Source organism: Macrobrachium nipponense, chromosome 1 (assembly GCF_015104395.2).
Source record: "Macrobrachium nipponense isolate FS-2020 chromosome 1, ASM1510439v2, whole genome shotgun sequence".
Lineage (NCBI taxonomy): Eukaryota > Metazoa > Arthropoda > Malacostraca > Decapoda > Palaemonidae > Macrobrachium > Macrobrachium nipponense.
Genome location: NC_087200.1, coordinates 30746833 through 30769347, shown reverse-complemented (window position 1 = coordinate 30769347; position 22515 = coordinate 30746833). Strand labels below are relative to the sequence as shown.

Here is a 22515-nt window from a genome sequence, read left to right as displayed (position 1 = left end):
GCAGCCTCCTGTTGCAACCGATGTAAGAGCCGTGATCACATCTGGGACGATTATAAATCACACAGGAGGCAAAGAGGTGGGGGGGGGGGGGGGGGGGGTGTTCGTTCTCGCGATTTTTTGTGTCAGCCCTTCCTACGGTATACCGCTGTGGGTAGGTCGCCCCCCTTTTTTTAATTATTTTTTTTTTTTATTGTCCCGTGGCACTTTCACTGCTGTTTTGCGTTTTTACTCCCGTCTTTATTCTTTATTTATTGTAATGAAAATAAAATTTTAAATAAGTTTTTAATTACGGTGTTAGCAAACGTTTAGTGTGCGTATCTTTTACTGCTTACACGCAATTGAAATGTATTCGCATTTTCAGTCCGGAAAATGTATCAAGGACGCTTCTCCATAGTCCAATATGCTTATTCTATGATGATTACTCATGTCTATATGTATATATATATGTATATATATTATATATATATACTATATATATGTACATTATATATATACTATATATATGTACATATATATATATATATATATATATATAGTAGTATACTATATATATATATATATATATGTGTGTGTGTGTGTGTGTGTGCGTGTGTGTGTGTGTGTGTGTGTATGTGTGTGTGAGCATGCATAGATTGTAGCAGACTGCACAAGATTTATTAACTGTATACGAAGGATTGAGATACTTCCAGGTTCGCTGGCATTTGACGAAGTCAGAAGCCCCCGAACCTTGAACTTATACTGTACAGTATTCTCATTTGAACTGATTTTCCTTTGTAAACTTCGATAAGTTCGTGGTATGCAGTTTGTTTAATAATAATAATAATAATAATAATAATAATAATAATAATAATAATAATAATAATAATAATAATAATAATAATAATAAGAGGATCACAAATATATTATTATTATTATTATTTTTTTTTTGCTCTATCACAGTCCTCCAATTCGACTGGGTGGTATTTATAGTGTGGGGTTCCGGGTTGCATCCTGCCTCCTTAGGAGTCCATCACTTTTCTTACTATGTGCCGTCGTAGGATCACACTCTTCTGCATGAGTCCTGGAGCTACTTCAGCCTCTAGTTTTTTCTAGATTCCTTTTCAGGGATCTTGGGATCGTGCCTAGTACTCCTATGATTATGGGTACGATTTCCACTGGCATATCCCATATCCTTCGTATTTCTATTTTCAGATCTTGATACTTATCCATTTTTTCCCTCTCTTTCTCTTCAACTCTGGTGTCCCATGGTATTGCGACATCAATGAGTGATACTTTCTTCTTGATTTTGTCAATCAACGTCACGTCTGGTCTATTTGCACGTATCACCCTATCCGTTCTGATACCATAGTCCGAGAGGATCTTTGCCTGATATTTTATTATTATTATTATTATTATTATTATTATTATTATTATTATTATTTATTAAATAATGATTTCGGATATTTTCTTTCGACAGCACCGCTTCCTTTTATCAAGCATAACTCCTCATCATACTTTTGTAATTAAGGATGAGAGAGAGAGAGAGAGAGAGAGAGAGAGAGAGGAGAGAGAGAGAGAACGCCTTTTCCTAAACGCAAGGATGAAAGTAAACGAACGAAGGAAAATCCTTTAAGTAAGGTGCTGTTTTTTTCCCTAATCTTCAAAGCAAGCTCGCTGGACCTGATGTTATTATTATTATTATTATTATTATTATTATTATTATTATTATTATTATCATCGCATCCGTTCTTCTTCTTCTTCTTCTTCTTCTTCTTCTTCTTCTTCTTCTTCTTATTATTATTATTATTATTATTATTATTATTATTATTATTATTCAGATTGTACTTATACACAATGAACAAGCCGAAAACGTTCTAGCGCAGGCCTGCCGGAAACGAGACGGATATGGAACGTTCCTGGAATCTGGGAAAACGGAAGCGAGGCGAGAATTCCAGTGAATTATAATAATTTTCAATATTACTGATAATGACTCAAATGTCGGTAGGTTTCTGAATCGTTTGTTTTTTAGGAATTTGATGAGAGGAGGAAAACGTAGCCGTTGGATCTCGGAAATTTTTTAATGTTTAAACTTTTTAATATTTTTACTTACATTTTTATCTATTTGTTAATTTGTTAATTTATCTGTTTTTCTAATAACTGATCTCCATTTCCCCATTATCTTCAGTTACTTCTTCCTCATGAACCCTTTGCTCTATGGAAGCTTGAATTTCAAGTCAGTGGCCCCTGTGGGGTTGTTCTGTATGAATAGGTCTCATCTTTTGAATATGATAATAATAATAATAATAATAATAATAATAATAATAATAATAATAATAATAATAATAATAATAATAATAATAATAATAATAATAAGTAAATGGTACTGTTGATTTTGAAGAAAACCTAAAGCAGTTGTCCAAAAAGTTAGTAAAAAGTTATGATATCAAATAAAATACTGCATCAACTAGGGAAAGAATAACACAGTAAGCTTTGGAATTTAAAATTAGGATAAAGAGTAAGATTCTCTACGAAGAACTCAAAGAAACGGAAATATATATATATAGCTTATGGACGCCATATGAACCACCCATCCGTTGCAATAGTCTGGAAAAATTTTATTTACATGATTTAAATGAGAAAAATAATAGTTTATGATTATCACGTAGGAGTGACTACGCATCAAGAATCTCACCAGTTTTCAGTATTTGATGAATATCAGATAAGGTGTACATTTTCCTGAGTTATCCTAAACAGTGATTACCGAAATGACTGTCGTATTCTGTCTGCAAACATCTGGCAACTCTTCTATTCAAGGATGCATGACGTTTGCCTTCAAGAGTACACGACTTATTCATTCTCTTCCTAGAAATAATTGGCAACTATCCCCCCCACGGGGGTGTGGTTTGTTTCTAAGCTCAGAATGAAAACTGACGCATATTACTGAGCTATCAAGGAAAATGAGGAAATTCTCTATTGCTGCCGTCATTCCATCACTATTATGTTATTGTACTGTGACAAGAGACAAAGGTTTTTCAAGTTTCTATGACATAAAACGTGAAGTGCATTTATGTTAGCGAGTTAAAATATTAGATTCTTTTTTACTTGCATGCCAAGCTAGTATTACTGCATCAAAGTGCAATGATCTTACAAGTAAACAGACTGGTACTGTTAAATAATTTTACAAATGAACTCACCCAAAGGAAGAATGCAAACGTTAGGTTTATTTATACGTAGGCCTAGAGTCGTGCAATGATATTGAAAACCCTCTTCAAGATCAAATATAAATAATATATAAATAAGTACATGTGATCTGACCTCTGAGCACCGAGCATGCAATGGAGACCACATATGCAGTAAAGTACAGACTGCAATATGTAAAAAAAAAAAAAAAGAGCTTTGACGGGTTTAAATCTTCTGGAAAGAACAAAACCAGTCGCTCAGTTGAGTGACAGGGCGTAGGCTTTCTCAGGAGTGCTGTATGGAGCAGACCCATATTCAATTTGTAAATAGGCCTACTAAGCATTTTTCGCACAAGTATCGAGCTTTATGAAATAAATGAAATATTTATCTTTCATTTATTTAAAAAAGCTCGACGAGCCTTGTGCAAAAAGGACACTATTTAATTTGAGGAGTCAATAATTAATTTTCCAAATTACTGCCTTGTAATTATTCTTCTGCTTGCTCGAACCTTCATTAGTACACGCGTTAGGCCCAAGAAGGAGTTAACGATTGCCTTTCCTATTTCTCTTTGTAATTTGTGTTTAGGGTTACCTGTAATTATTATTAATTATATTCATAAAGTCTCGAGAAATTCTTATCTTCTCTCAACCGGACGGAGAGAGGATTTCCCTCACGGTTGTTGACACCTTTGCCTTTACCGGATGTACGGATAAGGGGGCCGCGTTCAGGAGGTGTCACTTTCTCACTTTAAACGTTTTAGACATTGTGTTGAAATTGCGGGACGAGTGTCATGGCTTAGTCATGGTGTGATTCATTTAATCTTTCTGGGATATAGGCATTCTTATTCTACTATTTTTATGATTTATTTCCTTGTTCAGATTTGTGATGATTTAATATATATGCATGTATGTAGCTATACACACACACACACACACACACACATATATATATATATATATATATATATATAATAATATATATATATATATATATATATATAATTTTCCATCTCTAGTTTTTATGTAAGGACTGCATATTGCGAATGAAAAGCTACAACCATTCTGTACATTGCGCAAGAAATGCGTAAGGCTTACACAAAACCGCCTCCCTTCGCTACTGAATGAACGCAACCTCCTCAGCGGTTGAACCCTAGCTGCTCTGTCGTGGCATCGGCGCCTCGGGACTTCTTGAACAGTGCGTTAGCGAGTGTCCTTGCGAATTGTTGTGCTTATAGGTCGTGACAGAGCGAGCAGCAGCGCCTTAAGTTAACGGAGTGATGAAGTCACCTCGCTGGAAATACGTTTTCATTTCGGATTCTGTTATGCGCAATCACGCGAAGGCAGACCATGCGTGGACGTCCGTTGGCTTCGTTCAGAAGGTAAAATGAAATTGTTTTTCTTGCACGGTTTTTCTCGGGTCTCCTTTCTTCACCTGATCTTTGAGTTGTGATGGAGGGAGGAGACTTGGGAACGATGAACGTTCGTTATTATTATTATTATTATTATTATCATTATTATCATTATTATTCGAGAAACAAATACGCAGTTATGAATGGGTACTATACATGTAGTACTATACTGTTTCTCCTTTGAATACGCATGCTACTAATGAGTATTATTATTATTATTATTATTATTATTATTATTATTATTATTATTATTATTATTATTATTATTATTATTTGCAAAGAGTCTAAAGAAAGCCATTAGCTTGATAGGAAAGCTTCCACACAATAAAATGCCATTCATACAAATGAGAAAAATGGCAGGATGTCGAGAAGAGAGATAAAGTAAAATACTGATGTTATCGAAGCCATCCTAATTTGACTTCATCTAACACGTGCACCCTTGGAGGGTTTCCGGCCCTAGTCCTACCTTGAGGATCTCCCACAAACACAAGAAGTATACGAGAAGAAAAAAATGGAGGCAAAAGGGAATGATATTTTAAAATACTATTTAGGACTCTGGAACTGAAAACAAATTTCTGAATAGGCCTATCTTGGGGTCTACCCTCAACACGAGAAATACGTCAGGAGAACAAAATTAAGGCAAAAGACAATGTTATTTTAGGGGAATATTTAGGATTCAAAAGACAGAGTAAAGTTTTTATGTTCTGCTATTTTATCAGGAGCTAAATATTATTTTTTCCTGAATAAGCCTACCCTGGGGTATATCCCCGCCGCGAGAAATATGTCAGAATAACAAAATTATGACAAAAGGCAATATTGATTTAATCAAAGCAATATTCATGGTTCAAAAGACAGAATAACTTTTTTTCATGTTCTATTATCTTCTCTGGAACTGAGAGGAATATGTCAAGAAAAAGTGAAGGCAAAAGGCAGTGCTATTTTAAAGCAATATTCAGGGTTCAAAAGATAGAATCATTTTCAAAATCATATTCTGCTATCTTCTCTGGAACTAAAAATACTGTTTCCCGAATAGGCTTACCTTGGGGTCTGCCCCTCTCTGAGAAATATGACAGAAAAAAAAAATTACATCAAATGTTATTTTAAAGCAAAGTTTTTCATGTCCTGTTGTCTCTGGAACTGATATATATATATATATATATATATATATATATATATATTATATATTATATATATATATTTCTGAATAGGCCTACTTTCTCGAAACTCTTGATGTCAGCTTTCTGACTGTGTCGGTAATGAGCAAAGCGAAATAATCTAAAGTCTAAGTCAATTTATTTTTTCTAGCTCCTTTTTTTTTTTTTTTTTTTTTTTTTTTACGTACGAGACATGAATTCATACACGTGTACCTTGTGAAAACATACATAGGCGTTTATGTACCTCAGTGGCGTGGTCGGTTGGTCTTGCCCTACTACCTCGATGACCGAGATTTAGATTCTCGGGCATTCCATTGAGGGGTGAGAGATGTCCATTTCTGGTGATAGAAGTTCACTCTCGACGGGGTTCGGAAGTCATGTAAAGCCGTTGGTCCAGTTGCTGAATAACCACTGGTTCCATGCAACGTAAAAACACCATACAAACAAACATACATAGGCGTTTACATGCGCGCATGTGAATGCGTGGTTTCACAGCACACATTTACGTATACATAGACGCACATATGCTATATCCCTGTGTTTATATGCATGCAATACATACTATGTATTTATGTATGTAAGCTTACGGCACACATGCACAAATATGGACATACTCGCATCTATATTTAAGCACATTCGTATCTACAAGCACGAGTGCATACTTAGACGCATATATGCATGAATTCATCGCATAGGCGCATGCGCAGGAACGCATTCCTGAACTCCCTCAGCACGTATTGGGGACGTCTGCCTTCGAACTTAATTATGGGTCGCAAGAAACTGAACTCCCCGAGAGGACTGGAGACTCCTCCTTAAAAGAGTTATGAGAGGGGAAGGTTGACCGGGTATTAATTGAGAGAGAGAGAGAGAGAGAGAGAGAGAGAGAGAGAGAGAGAGAGAGAGAGAGGGCTCATAATAGTTCGCTTTGATGTTCGACGACACTTGAAGCGTTGACGATATGTTTGTAAGCGGTTCTCGGCGCCAAATTGTTTTGCTTGTTTGTTCTGCTGTTCGAGTCCAAATGATCTTTTGTTCGTGCTTGTTATTGTTGCAGCAGATGCAGATCATGATATTAAGGATGGTGATGATGATGATAATTATTAAATGAATGCATGAAGATGATTATTATTAAGCGAATATAGAAAGAGCAACTGTACTTTTTGTAACTATCCGTTCATTAGGTGTGGTATTTGAAACAATGTGAACTTGTGCAAGTCTTGACATTTGCAGATGATATATATGCATCAAGACATCAGTTTACTTGAACTAGTCTGATGGTGGGGCCAGTTTTTATTATTATTATTATTATTGTAAGTAGATCACTGGGTCCTATTTCTTTAGCTGCTTTGGGCTATTTGAAAATATATGTTGAATCACATTACGGAAACTTGAACTATTTAGCTTTGTGTACAGATATGAATTTGTGCGCGCGCAGGCACACACATACACACACACACAAATATTTGTACATCTATGAAATTGTTAATCTGCAACAGAAATTCCGTTACGTATATGTACATGTACCAAGACTCGTAGTAAATATGCTACGATATCTTGAAATTCAATAGCCCTATTGAGCTTACGTATTTGAATTTATTCATTTATATTCCTTTATCTTTCCATTTCTCTGGTATTCTGTCGACCCTGCTTTATGCTCTTAAATGTTTGTCAAAACATTTCTTATCTTATCATTTCCCAGGTTTTATTTCACTTATAAAGGCTTAACCTCCTCCTCCTCCTCCTCCTCCTCCTCCTCCTCCTCCTCCTCCTCCTCCCCTCCCCACAACACTACCTCTCCCCTTGCTCTGTCCCTCACATTCTCATATCCTGTCAATCAGATTAAGGTGAAATACCGAGTTTTTATATATATATATATATATATATATATATATATATATATATATATATATATAAGATAGAGAGAGAGAGAGAGAGAGAGAGAGAGAGAGAGAGAGAGATAGTTTAAATGAGTGTGGTATTATTTTGAGTAAGCTCTCTCTCTCTCTCTCTCTCTCTCTCTCTCATACAAACATGTAAACATCATACATTTTGAAGTGCCTTGCTAGTATATTATCGTATGTACTAGTCATGCTTTGAACAACTCTCTCTCTCTCTCTCTCTCTCTCTCTCTCTCTCTCTCTCTCTCTCTCTCTCTCATGCACACAATGATGCATCATGAATTTTGAAATGTCTTGCCAATGCTTCATAGTATGTAATCATGTTTTCAACAAACGGGTATACTACGCACACACTCTCTCTCTCTTACACACACACACACACACACACACACACACACACACACACACACATGGAATGTCATAGATTTTGAAATGCCTTGCTAATGTTTCATAATATGTAGTCATACTTTAAAAAAACTCATTTACTCTCTCTCTCTCTCTCTCTCTCTCTCTCTATCTCTCTCTCTCCGTCGATGACCTAAGTTGTTGGGACGCCATGGTACTTTTTTGCATCAATCAATCAATCTCTCTCTCTCTCTCTCTCTCTCTCTCTCTCTCTCTCTCTCTCTCTCTCTCTCTCTCTCTCTCTCATAGATAGTACGTCATGAATTTTGAAATGCTACGGTAACGTTTCATAGCATATCGTCATGTGTAGGACAGAGGCATACTCTCTCTCTCTCTCTCTAACGGATATGTGTCATAAATTCGGAAATTTCTCATTACGGTTAGCGGTAGATAGATAGATAGATAGATAGAGGGATCTCGTATTAAGTTGTGTTTTGAGCAAGTACACAAAAGCCCACGCACACTCTTATACGGATTTATGTCAGAGAGAGAGAGAGAGAGAGAGAGAGAGAGAGAGAGAGAGTCTCAGAGTAGGAAGTGAAATCTGGAGCAGCACATTAAGTACACACACTGTCTGTCTGTCTCTTTTTTTTCAGAGGTTGTATTTTTATTGGAAAAAAATACCCATCTAGTACCTAGTCAAATTTGGTCAGTTTATTATATTCCTCTCTCTCTCTCTCTCTCTCTCTCTCTCTCTCTCTCTCTCTCTCTCTCTTTGTTTAATATAGGACAACACGGTTTCGTACCCGGAAAAAGTACACAAACCCAACTGTTAGTCCACCGTGAGAACATATTCAAAAATATGAAAAGCGGAAATGAAACAGATGTGGTTTATCTAGACTTTGCAAAAGCTTTTGACAAAGTAGACCATAATATATTAGCAAAGAAAATTAGAAAACACAATATCGTAGATAAAGTAGGAAGATGGTTAAAAGAATTTTTACACAACAGAAAACAGATAGTTATTGCAAACGATGAGAAATCGGATGAAACCAAGGTAATTTCCGGTGTGCCACAAGGTACGGTGCTAGCTGCAATATTGTTTGTTATTATGATTGAAGACATAGACAGTAATGTTAAGGATTCGGTAGTGAGTAGTTTCGCTGATGACACAAGAATAAGTAGAGAAATTACTTGTGATGAAGATAGGAACGCTCTACAAAGAGACCTTAACAAAGTATATGATTGGGCAGAGGTAAATAGGATGGTATTTAACTCTGATAAATTTGAATCAATAAATTATGGAGACAGAGAAGGAAAGCTATATGCATATAGGGGACCTAATAATGAGACAATCACAAATAAGGAAGCAGTTAAAGACCTTGGTGTGATGATGAATAGGAACATGTTATGCAATGATCAAATAGCCATTCTGTTGGCAAAATGTAAAGCAAAAATGGGAATGTTGTTACGGCACTTCAAAACAAGAAAAGCTGAACACATGATTATGCTTTATAAAACATATGTTCGTAGTCCACTTGAATATTGCAATATGATATGGTACCCACACTATCAAAAGGATATTGCACAAATAGAGAGTGTACAAAGGTCCTTTACAGCTAGAATAGAAGAAGTTAAGGACCTAGACTACTGGGAAAGACTACAATCCTTAAAATTATATAGTCTAAGAAAGGAGAAGAGAACGCTACATGATAATTCAGGCATGGAAAACAGGATAGAAGGAATAACAGAAAATATCATGGAACTAAAAATATCAGAAAGAGCAAGCAGAGGTAGATTAATAGTGCCCAAAACTATACCAGGAAAAATAAGGAAAGCACACAGAACATTAATCCACTACGCACCAGCATCGATAATGCAGCGTCTATTCAATGCGTTGCCAGCTCATCTGAGGAATATATCAGGAGTGAGCGTAGATGTGTTTAAGAATAAGCTCGACAAATATCTAAACTGCATCCCAGACCATCCAAGATTGGAAGATGCAAAATATACCGGAAGATGTACTAGCAACTCTCTGGTAGACATTAGAGGTGCCTCACACTGAGGGACCTGGGGCAACCCGAACGAACTGTAAGGTCTGTAAGGTCTGTAAGGTCTCTTTCAGCGTTGTTTTGAAAAAAGAAATACCCATCCAGTAGCTAGTCAAAATTTGAAAATACTCAATAATCTCTCTCTCTCTCTCTCTCTCTCTCTCTCTCTCTCTCTCTCTCTCTCTCTCTCTCTCAGAATTGTTATGGAAGAAATAAGCATCCAGTTGCTAGTCAAATTTTGAGCAATATATTATACTCTCTCTCACTCTCTCTCTCTCTCGGTATTATTTAAAAAAAAAATACGCGTCCAGTAGCTAGTACAGTTATGAGCAATATATTATACTCTCTCTCTCTCTCTCTCTCTCTCTCTCTCTCTCGGCGTTGTCTAAAAGAAAAAAATACGCATTCAGTAGCTAGTCAAATTTTGAAAATAGTCAATAATCTCTCTCTCTTTCTCCAGAATTTGTAATGTTGTTTAAATAAAAAAAGCACGCATCATACACACTCACGCGCACATGGAGACGGATATGTGTCATAGCTTTTGATGAAACAAATGGTTCCCCTACACACGATCGTCGGCTAGGGCTCAAAAGTACACGAAAACGGATTTGGCCAACGTGTGACTCAGTAAACCCTCCTCCCCCCCACCCCCCCCACCGCCGAGAACATTGATAAAATGCCGTTATCTACGTGTTCTTTTATCTTATCTGCTTGCTTAGAAGTTTGTTCCATTATCTACCGGTTTCTAGCGCCGTCCACCAATCCCTCTTAAAACTTGGGTATTCAAATATTGGTGTGGTGGAGATTTCAAGAAATTACGTGATTCAGTCCTGATGATTGATTTTTACTTGTCATATAAGAATGATTAAGTTCGTTTACGCGCACACAGTTTATCAATAGTACACTCCTGACTTTTTTATACTTGAAAATGTATTGATTAAACAGTTTAGTAAAATATACCGTTTCTATCGACTGCTCTGTACCCTGACAAAGCTTACACCCTATATATATTATCTATATATATATATAAATATTATATATATAGATATATATATAATATATATATTTATATATATATATATATATATATATATACACACACATATATATATATGTAATATATATATATATATATGAATAACTTGATCACGAAGTATATAAAACGTGATGCTATGTATAAATAAAGGTTTTATGCCACGAAAGAAAAATGAAAAAGCGAGATAGCCAAGTACTTTCGGTCCTGATTTGGACACTTTACTGAGGCAAAGTTTGCCTCAGTAAAGGGTCCAAACAGGACCGAAAGTACTGGGCTATCTCGCTTTTTCATTTTTTCCTTCGTGGCAAAAAACCTTTGTATATATATATATATATATATATATATATATATATATATATATATATATATATATATACAAAGGTTTTTTGCCACGAAGGAAAAAAATGAAAAAGCGAGATAGCCCAGTACTTTCGGTCCTGTTTGGACCCTTTACTGAGGCAAACTTTGCCTCAGTAAAGTGTCCAAATCAGGACCGAAAGTACTTGGCTACTCGCTTTTTCATTTTTTCTTTCGTGGCATAAAACCTTTATTTATACATAGCATCACGTTTTATATACTTCGTGATCAAGTTATTCATATATATATATATATATATATATATATATATATCATACATATATATATATATATGTGTGTGTGTGTGTGTGCGAGTGCGTGCGTGTGTGTGTGTGTGTACGTCCGTGTGTTTTCTTACGTAAGTACATATGCGGTGCATTCATGTAGGCATATTCCTGTACGGATTGAACTACAAGCATATGAAAATTACCTTCGACTCTTATAACATTACCACTCCTAAGAGGCTGATGGGCCACTTCAGGACTAAATCTCCCCCCGCCCCCCTTTCTCTCTCTCTCTCTCTCCTTTTTTATTTTATCAATTATTAATTTTCCCCTTCATTCGGAAATATGATCATGCAACTTTGCTTTTGCATAGATTGAAATATATTTTTGATGGTAAGGGGATGGGCTGCCTAATAATGTTTGTAATCTAGCCCAAGCTTTAAGGAAAAGAATGATAGGAACAGGAAGGAAAAGGAGTGGGTTCCAATCCCTAAGGAAACAACAGAAACGCCCCTTCACAGAAGGAAGGTTATTGGAATTCTCAGACAAAAGGCAGGCCCGCAGGAAGGAAGGAAGGAAGGAAAGGAATTTCAAAATCTGACGACAATTGGTAAAAGAATGAGTTCCGGTATTGGACAGTCTTGAAATTTCTTAATCAATCTTGTGGAATAAATGCGGGAAGTGGTGGGCTAGAGGGTGTTACGGAACAGCCTAAGACAAGGAGAGTGTCTTTGAAGAGTCGGGGTGTTCCTCTTCAGGATGATGACTTAATGTGCAGGCAATACCAGAAAGGACACGCTCTTATTACCGTGCCTTTTATTGAGTGCTAGACGAACCAGACAATATTGCTGTGTTGATTTAGATATTCAGAAAACAAACACACATACATTAGGTCGTGCAAATACCGCGACACTCCAACAACAGGTTCGTTTCAAGCACACAATTGCGCGTGAAACCAAATTGATATGAGTTCATAACGAGATTAAATTTTCCACGTCGCTTAGATGAAGGATCGTATTGCACGGGAGGATCGCGTCCCACAAGGGGATTACACCTTGCGAGAGGATTATATCGCACGATACGGTTATGATAACCTGTGAAGGGACCGTATCGCTCAAGAGGGTCGTGTCTCAGGAGTGATGAGGGTTTTCGGCAAGAGGTGCATAGTGGGTGGGGGGCGGGGCTGGGGGTGGAGGGATATTCTGATTCTATTTGGGCCATGGGGTATTAGGGAAGGGACTGGTTCAGGGGTTATAATGGAATTATATAAGGGCCGGTGGAAGAATGCGGATGCAATGATGATGGAGAGTGAGTAACACGAGGCGTCTTAATTTGGGGACATTGGTGGAGTGTCTCTTCAGTCGCAAATTTTCGCGCGCTTTATATTTTTTATTTTTTGTAAATTAAGCAATTGATGCACACAGCGTTTTATTTTATTCTTGTTTCTTTAAAATTGCAGTTAAGTTTTAAATGAACGAATGGACATTTTAATGTCACGCACTCATTAAATTGTCTTTTAAGTTACTTTTGACTCATTCCATTCATAAAATTGTCATTTACGATCACTCTTTCATAAATGAGAACTGGATTGATTTATGGTTTTCATTAATGGATGACTACGAGTAACATTCTATCATTTGTTATATTAATTTTTTTTCTGTAATACGATTCCATAAGTGCTCTTAAGAACACCGGCGTATAACGTTTGTGAAGAACGTAACCAGATATGCTCGAGTTGTATTCCTAAGATTAAGAGAATGGCTTTTATACGAGACTGGCTTATATAAATGTCATAAACCAGACACAGGGCAGTGCCTAGCGAGATAAGTAATGAATGCCACGAATAACAATGTAATCTCAAAGAAAATTTGTGTCGTTGCACGCATTATGATAATAGAATAATTCTGAAATTTGGAACTGGAATTTTTTGTAGGACCCTAAAAATGTGAAACTTGACCGATAATGAAAATAAGGCCTAAGTCATCCAGTCACTTTAGTTTATCCAATAGTTGTCACTATAATTTTTTTCTGCTGTCAGAATAACTTATAATAAAGTAAGATTTACTATTACCTCTTTATTCATAGCAGGGTACGTCTTGGACGAACAGACTCGTGAAGTTTTTCATCTTGAAGTTCACAGGATCCCTGAGGGAGAGATATGCTTATGAAGTTTATATTTTATATTTAGTAGGATATCTCAAGGACAACTAGTCTCGTGAAGTTTTCTATTTCATAGTCATTGGGATACCTCAAGGACAACCAGTCTTATGAAGTCTATATTTTATAGCCACTAGGATACCTTATGGACAGACAGTCTTATGAAGTCTATATTTTATAGCCACTAGAATACCTCATAGACAGATAGCCTTATGAAGTCTGTATTTTATAGCCACCAGGATGCCTCAAGGTCAGGCAGTCTTATGAAGTCTATATTTTATAGCCACTAAGATACCTCATGGGCAAACAGTCTTATGAAGTCTATATTTTATAGCCACTAGAATACCTCATAGACAGATAGCCTTATGAAGTCTGTACAGATTTTATAGCCACCAGGATACCTCAAGGTCAGGCAGTCTTATGAAGTCTATATTTTATAGCCACTAGAATACCTCATGGACAAACAGTCTTATGAAGTCTATATTTTATAGCCACCAGGATACCTCTAGGACAGACAGTCTTATGAGGTCTATATTTTATAGCCACCAGGATACCTCTAGGACAGACAGTCTTATGAAGTCTATATTTTACAGCCAGCAGAATACCTCAAGGACAGGCAGTCTGATGAAGTCTATATTTTATAGCCACCAGGATACCTCTAGGACAGGCAGCATTATGAAGTCTAGTATATTTTATAACCGCTAGTCTTATGAAGTCCATATTTCATAGCCACTAGGGTACCTGAACGACAGACAGTCTCATGAAGTTCATATTTTACAGTCACGAGGATACCTGAAGGACGGGCAGTCTTATGAAGTCTATATTTTATAGCCACTAGGATACCATATGGACAGACAGGTTCGTTAAGTTTTCCATTTGATAATCATCAGGATACCTCATACTCAGACAGGCCCATGAAGTTTTCTATTGTATCCATACCACGATACATCATGGACAGAATGACTCATGAAGTTTTCTGTTTTGTCATCATAAGGACGCTTCAAGGACGGGGAAGCTCAAGGATACCTCATTGACAGACGCATCTTTAAAGTTTCCCGTTTTTGTCACCGTCAGGATAACCCAAGGACGTCTGTCCGTGAAGTTATCCTTATGGTTTAAATACGGAGTCACGGTGATTTCATCAGAGTTCCTCAAGAACTGACTGAAGCCATGCAATATATATTCATCCGATGAGTAAGCCTGAATGCATGTTCATATCTTGGTGAATCTCTTTTACCGTAATCAAGCAGTTTATTCTAAGGGCTAAAAATAGCTCGTGCTTCGACGGGAATGAGGGTGATACGGAGAAGCCGATTATATTTAGAAACATTTCCTGTCTAAGATAGGACTGTAGAAAACGAGTGACGGCTTGATTCTGACGAATATTTATAACTCTGCATTGTCTTGATTTTGGTGTGGCGGGGGGGTAGGGGAGGATGTGGCGGGAAGTTTATCCTTGAAACGCTTATTTCTGAATGACGTACTTCTGACGCGGAGGAATTTCCGAAATGTGCGATTGGATATGAATGAAGAGTTATTTCATTATGATAAAGCGCGTTTTCGATGACTCATGATCCTATGATGCGCCAGAATGTTGCAAACATTTTCCTTGATCATTTTCTTTTATTCATTTACTTTATTTATTTGCTGGTATTTGTAGGTAACATGATTTTTTTTATCATATTCGGACGATTAATTGTTTTATATTAACAAATGTTAAGGCACAAATATCTCTTGATATCGAATTCGCTATACCATGGGAATAACTTACACCCAAAAGACTCATGCTACTACTACTACTACTACTACTACTACTACTACTACTCCTGCTATTATTATTATTATTATTATTATTATTATTATTTGGAAAAACTCTCTATCACGAGAGTATTTATAATATAATATTCTAAGGGATCCACAATAATAGAAAAAATGTTGAGAGTTCGTGTATAATTTAGAAACCCTTTACAAAGCTTTCGAACACTTCCCTATGTTCATCCTGGATTGAAGATGAACCCAGGAAGGATTATAAAGCTTTGTAAAGGGTTTTTAAATTATACACGAACACTTAACATTTTTATTATTATTCTGGACCCCTTAGAACATTTTTATTATTATTATTATTATTATTATTATTATTATTATTATTGCTACTATTATTATTATTATTATTATTAGGGTCTCGTTGGACGAGTGGATTTCGCGCTCGGCTACCAGTCCAGTGGTCCGAAGTTCGATTCTCGGCTCGGCCAACGCGGAACCAGAGAAATTTATTTCTGGTTATAGAAATTCATTTCTCGATTATAATGTGGTTTGGATCCCACAATAAGCTATATTTCCCGTTACTAGGTAACCAATTGGTTCCTAGCCACGTAAAAATATCTAATCCTTCGGGTCAGTCCTGGGAGAGCTGTTAATCAGCTCAGTGGTCTGGTAAAACTAAGATATACTTTACTTTATTATTATTATTATTATTATTATTATTATTATTATTATTATTATTATTATTATTATTATTATTATTATTATTATTTTAGGTCTATTTAGTAAATTAGACCGTTGTTTTTTCTCTGCTGGAAGTTAATGCAAACCAATTTCCTTCTACTTTCACAGGTTAGACTTCAGGATTATCACTGAAAGATCTTGTAAAGGAAACGGATCTCGAGATGTGGAGAGCGCAATTGCTTGTGTTCCTGGGGCTTTCATCCCTAGCAGGTAGGGCCAGAACATTGTTTATCTGAAGATTCAAAGAAAAACAAATATAAATTTCTATTTAATATTTATTCTCTCATTAATTTTCCTGTATTGATCTTTTTCTAGTTTTTATTGCTTATTTCATATTTATTTCCTTTACATTGATCTCTACACGCATATATAAACAAGTAAGTCATTCCCGGGAATACCTCATTATCTAAAATGAAACTTCCTTTAATAGGGAAACCTATATTTTTTCCCCTTAAGGTGGAAATGGCTGTCAGTATGAAAATGTTAATTTCATTTTAAAATAAGTTTTTAAATATACTTACCTGGTAGTTACATATATAAAGGTCCCTCCCTCCTCCCCTCTGAGAACAGGGGCATGGAATTTCTGAGGACAAATGGGAATGGTTCCAGGTACCTGGATAGAGGGAGCACAGGTATGATCACCTGACCGTCTATCGGCGATAGCCGCGAATTTTGAATTTCTGCCGTGCGCGCGACGAATCGGCGGGATTAAGCTATATATATGTAACTACCAGGTAAGTATATTTAAAAACTTATTTTAAAATGAAAATAACATTTTTAAATATCTAACTTCCCTGGTAGTTACATATATATAGCTGATTGACACCTTTGGTGGTGGGTTAGAGAACCGCGACACCGTTGGGAATTCGTAAAATTATTAATCGCTACAAATTAGCTGGACTAATAATCTGGTTCTTACCTGATAAGGAAGCTGGCTTTAAAGTTTTCCTGCCTCATTAGCCTGCATTCCTTGAGAGACCCAGCAATCCACCCAGGGGGCTGTAGAAAGTCTCTGTGGGGCTGTCAGACGGTCCTCGACCTTAACCTGACTAGACCACCACCCTTGCTATCCCGGCAAAGCCATGGACAATGAGCTGACCACCTGACCAACTAACACACTAAAAAACACTAACTTAGACTTGCATCCCAGACTGTGGAAGGTTGCGACAACCTTCACAGACAACCTGTGATACCAAGTTCAAGAAAAGCAAGGGTATAAAAAAGGTTATGGGTTAGAGGCAGTAGCACCTTCTCCAACTACGGCGCCAGAGGCAACGTACGGACCCAGGGAGCAACAATCTTCATATTGGGTCTGTACCTCTTTGAGGTAGCAATCTGCGAAGATTGACTTGCTTCTCCAAAAAGTCGCTTCTAAAATAGCCTTCATCGACTTGTTGTGTCGATACGCCATCGAAGTCGCCACAGCTCTTACTTCGTGCGCCTTGACTTTGAGGATTGGGAAGCTTTTCTCATCACAGTTCTGGTGAGCTTCCCTTATCAAGTCTTTGATAAAGAACGTCAGTGCGTTCTTCGACAAAGGTAGTGAAGGCTTTTTTACCGAACACCAGAGATTGTCCGTCTGTCCTCTTAAGTGTTTGGTTTTCTGTAAATAAAATTTTAGGGCTCTCACTGGACAAAGTCCTCTCTCCTTTTCCTGTCCTACTAAATGAGACAACCCCGGGATGGTAAAGGATCTAGGCCATGGATGAGAAGGATTCTCATTTTTGGCGAGAAAACCTAGTTGCAGCGAGCAGACTGCATTCTCCCCACTGAAGCCTACATTCTTGCTAAAGGCTTGCAGCTCTCCTATTCTCTTGGCTGTTGCCAATGCAACCAGGAATAGAGTCTTCTTGGTGAGGTCCTTCCATGACGCCTTGTCGAGGGGTTCGAACCTACTCGAAGTTAAAAATGACAGGACAACATCCAAATTCCAAGAGGGGGTTGGATTGTCCTTCCTTTTAGCTGTCTCGAAAGACCTTATGAGGTCCGAGAGATCCTTGTTTCCTGATACGTCAATGTTCCTATGACGGAAAACAGATGTCAGCATACTGCGGTATCCTTTGATGGTAGAAACCGCTAGTTTCTGTTGGTTTCTTAGAAATAACAAAAAGTCTGCTATTTGAATTATAGAGGTATTGGAAGAGGAAATGTTTCTAATCCTGCACCATTCTCTAAAGACGTCCCACTTAGATTGATATAATTTGATCGTGGACGTCCTCCTCGCTCTTGCGATTGCTCTCGCAGCTTCCCTCGAAAAGCCCTTTGCTCTTGCCAGTTTTTCGATAGTAAAAAGGCAGTTAGATTGAGAGCAAGGAGATTTTGATGGTATCTCTCTAAGTGTGGCTGTTTGAGTAGATCGCTCCGAAGGGCAACGATGACAGGGCAACGATCTGGGGGTGTCTACCAGCCATTCCATCACCTCCGTGATCCAGGGTCTCGTGGGCCAAAACGGAGCTATTAGTATCATCCGGGCGTTGACCGATTCCCTGAACTTTTTCAGGACTCTGTCTAGGATCTTGAATGGGGGGAAGGCGTACACGTTTAGTCTTTCCCAATCCATGAGGAAAGCGTCCACTGCCACTGCTTCCTGGTCTGGAATTGGTGAGCAATAAACAGGTAGCCTCTTTGTCTTCTGCGTCGCAAAGAGGTCTATTGTCGGTTCTCCCCAGAGTTCCCAAAGCCTGTTGCATACCTCGTGATGCAGGGTCCACTCCGTCGTGAGAACCTGTCTTTCTCTGCTGAGGAGATCCGCCCTGACGTTCCTCTCTCCTTCTATGAAGCGAGTTAGAAGCGTAATATTCCTCTCTTTCACCCACAATAAGAGATCCTTTGCTGCCTCGTAAAGGGAGTCCGAACGAGTGCCTCCCTGTTTCTTTATGTAGGCCAACGCCGTGGTGTTGTCCGTGTTGACCTGAACTACCTTGTTCTTGACTTCCTCCTGGAAGTGCAGAAGGGCTAGATGAATGGCCGTCAGCTCCTTCATATTGATATGCCATTCTTTTTGATGATCTTGCCATAGACCAGAGATCTCGTCCTTCCCCAGTGTTGCACCCCATCCCACGTCCGATGCGTCTGTTGAAGTTCGAGGCCCTCTTGAAGTTTTTTGGGATCATCCCACCAACTCAAATGATCCTTGATTCCCCGAGGAATCGGAATCCATGTCTCGAGGTCTTGGTCTCTCGTCCAGTAACTTGCTAGATGAAACTGAAGTGGGCGAAGGTGCAGTCTTCCCAGGGAGACGAATTGCTCGATCGAGGAAAAGGTCCCCAGCAGACTCATCCATTCCCTCGCCGAGCAGGTCCATCTCCCTAGGAAGAGCTTCACCTTTCTTAAGCACTCTAGAATGCGATTCGGGGCTGGAAGACCCCGAAAAACCACTGACTGAATCCTCATCCCCAGGTAGATGATGTCTTGTGAAGGAGTCAGTTGTGATTTGTCTAGGTTTACTAACAGCCCCAACTGTTGTGTTAACGTCATAGTTACTTGTAGGTCCTCCAGACACTTTACTTGCAACTTGGCTCTGATTATCCAGTCGTCCAGGTACATCGAAATCCGTACCCCTTCCAGATGTAACCACCGGGATACGTTTGACACCACTCGAGTGAAAACGTAAGGAGCCGTCTTTAGTCCAAAACAAAGTGCTCTGAACTGATACGTTTTTGACTGATGAACAAATCTCAGGTATTTCCTGTAATCCGGGTGGATTGGGACGTGGAAATAAGCGTCCTGCAGGTCTATCGACACCATCCAGTCCCCCTGTCTGGTGCCTGCTAGGACTGATGCTGCTGTCTCCATAGCAAACTTGACTTTGCTTACGAATTTGTTCAGAGGACTTGCGTCCAACATGGGTCTCCACCCCCCCGAGTTCTTTGGTACCAGAAATAGCCTGTTGTAAAATCCCTCCGAAGAGGTGTTCTCTACTATTTCTATCGCCGCTTTTGACAACATCTGATCAACTTGCTCCTGCAGAACTGTTGCTTTGTTTCCTGAATAAGTGGCTGTCAACTCTAACGGTTCTGACGAAAGCTGGGGCTTCCCTAGGAAGGGGATCTTGTATCCTTCCTTCAGCACCTCGAGTGTCCATTCATCCGCTCCCCTTAGTTTCCACTCTTGCCAGTATTGGGAAAGCCTGGCTCCCACTCGTGTCTGGAGGCTGACAAAATCATTTCCTGGGTTTAGGTTGCAGCTTAGGGGTTTTCCTGGGTTGTCCTCCTGCAGCCGTCTTCTGGGTTCCTCTCGCAAAAGCCTTCCCATGAAAGGGCTGACGCGTGGGAGGAGTCTCCTTCTCCTTCCTGGCTAAAAAGTTAGCCGGAAGTACCTTCCTAGCAGTCCTGGTGATCAAGTCTTGCGTTGCTTGTTGCGCAAGAGCAGCCGACAAGTCCTTTACCAGCTCTGAAGGGAATAGCTGTTTCGTTAACGGAGCATATAAAAGCTCTGACTTCTGTGCTAAAGTCACTCCCGACGAAAGAAAGGAACAAAACATAGCCCTCTTCTTAAGGATGCCAGTTGCAAAAAGGGCCGTTAGCTCGACAGTGCTGTCCCTTACCGCCTTATCGAGACAGGCAATCAAATGCATCAGTGTCTCGTTCTTGTCGTCCGACACATCAGCCAGAGCTCCAAGAGTCCAAGCCATTAAGCTGAAGACTTCAATGGTTCTGAAAATGCCTTTCAGCAAGTGGTCTATTTCTGACCCGGACCACATAACCTTAGCTTTGGACATGGCAGTCCTACACGATGCGTCTACAAGCCTGGAAAAGTCCCCTTGGGAGGAAGCAGGAACTCCCAATCCGAGAGCTTCCCCAGTCTCGTACCACACGCTCGATCGAGAGGCCAATCTCGTAGGGGGTAAGGAAAAGGTAGTCCTACCCTGTTCCTTATTCTTGACAATCCAATCGTTCAGCGTAGACAAAGCTTTCTTGGCAGATCTGGCCAAAACCGTCTTCCTGAATGAGGAAGACTTCTGAGGTCTACCCTTCAAAAATTGCGAGGGTGGACTTCGAGGAACTGCTTGCTGGAAGTCTGCTGGATACAAGTCTGCCAAGACCGCAAGTAACCTTTTGAGATCCGCTTCATGCAGATTTTCTTGCGTCTCATAGTCCGAGATCTCTTCTAGCGGATTGACGTTGTCTGAAGTCGAACGAGCGGGAGAATCACATCCGTCGTCCTGTCTGTCTGCGTCCTGACTGCGACCAGCAGCCTGTGACGGAGCGTCACGCTCCTTGACGCTTTCCGTTATGCGTCCAGCTTGCTGCGAGGGAGCGTCTACCCCCGCTGCAGCTTGCAGCGAGTCTGCGTCACGCTGACCGTAAGCGTCTCCCCGAGCCGATTCCGATCGTATCCTCTTGACTGGCCCGTTAACGTCCTTGGGTTCTCTCTTGTGCGTCTCTCCTTTCAATCCTTGTGACTTGAAGGCGTCAAACAGGGACGAAATGGACTGTTGAAGTCCCGACAAGAACACTGCTTGTGGTGCCTCTTGCTGTTGGGGAATGACTGAAGGCGGCCCTGCCTGTCCATCTACCGCTTCGGAGACACTAGTAGTGATCTTCTGTCGACGAGGTGGAGACGCTCTTTGAGACACCTCCCAGTCTGGGGGAGGGGGAGAAGCATGCACCGATGTAAAGCAAACTTCTCCTTCTTCCGAAGAGCTGTGCGTCTGTTTCGGAGCGGATGTGTCGTCCTCCTCCGATAAGAACTTCTCCGGCGAGCTCCAATTACTGCACGACGGTTGTTGTAACGCTACGGGGGACTTGCGTCTCTTGAGGGGTCTTGACTGTAGGGGTTGACGCCAACCGCGTCGAGGTCTTGCGTCATCAGATGAAGACGCAAGCACCGAAAGTCTCTCTTCGTCCGAAACTTCCTTACCTCCTGCCAAAGGGGACGGCCGCCTGTGCGACATCTTGCCTCTTATATTGGCAGGAGAGCAAGTATCCGAACACTTCCTTATCTCACCTTTCCTGTGGCGAGGTAGAGCGTCCTGGGATGCGTCAACAGGATTACTCGAGGGGACGCCCGTCCGCTGTTTAACGTCTCTCACCTCCCTTAGCCGGTCGACGTTCCTTCTCCCAGGGGTTGGGGAGCATGGAAGAGGTCCAGGCCTAGGAGCATGACAGACACGAACGGACGCACCCTCCACTACACTATCACTATCACCGAATTTGCGTTGCACTGCACCCCACATCACTTCCTTATCCGAAGTAAGGGATTTCACTTGTACCCCTAAG

General features: G+C 39.5%; 1 protein-coding gene across 5 annotated transcripts in view; it reads left to right on the top strand.

Annotated features, from left to right (window-relative positions):
* LOC135219208 (uncharacterized) overlaps positions 1-22515 on the top strand; it is an 80478-nt gene that overhangs the window by 20610 nt on the left and 37353 nt on the right. For all 5 annotated transcript variants that reach the window (XM_064255772.1, XM_064255769.1, XM_064255773.1 and 2 more), the window contains exon 2: positions 16403-16504. In XM_064255772.1, the coding sequence (XP_064111842.1) occupies positions 16456-16504 (49 nt within the window). In that variant the 5' untranslated portion in view covers positions 16403-16455. The remainder of the gene's footprint in view (positions 1-16402; positions 16505-22515) is intronic.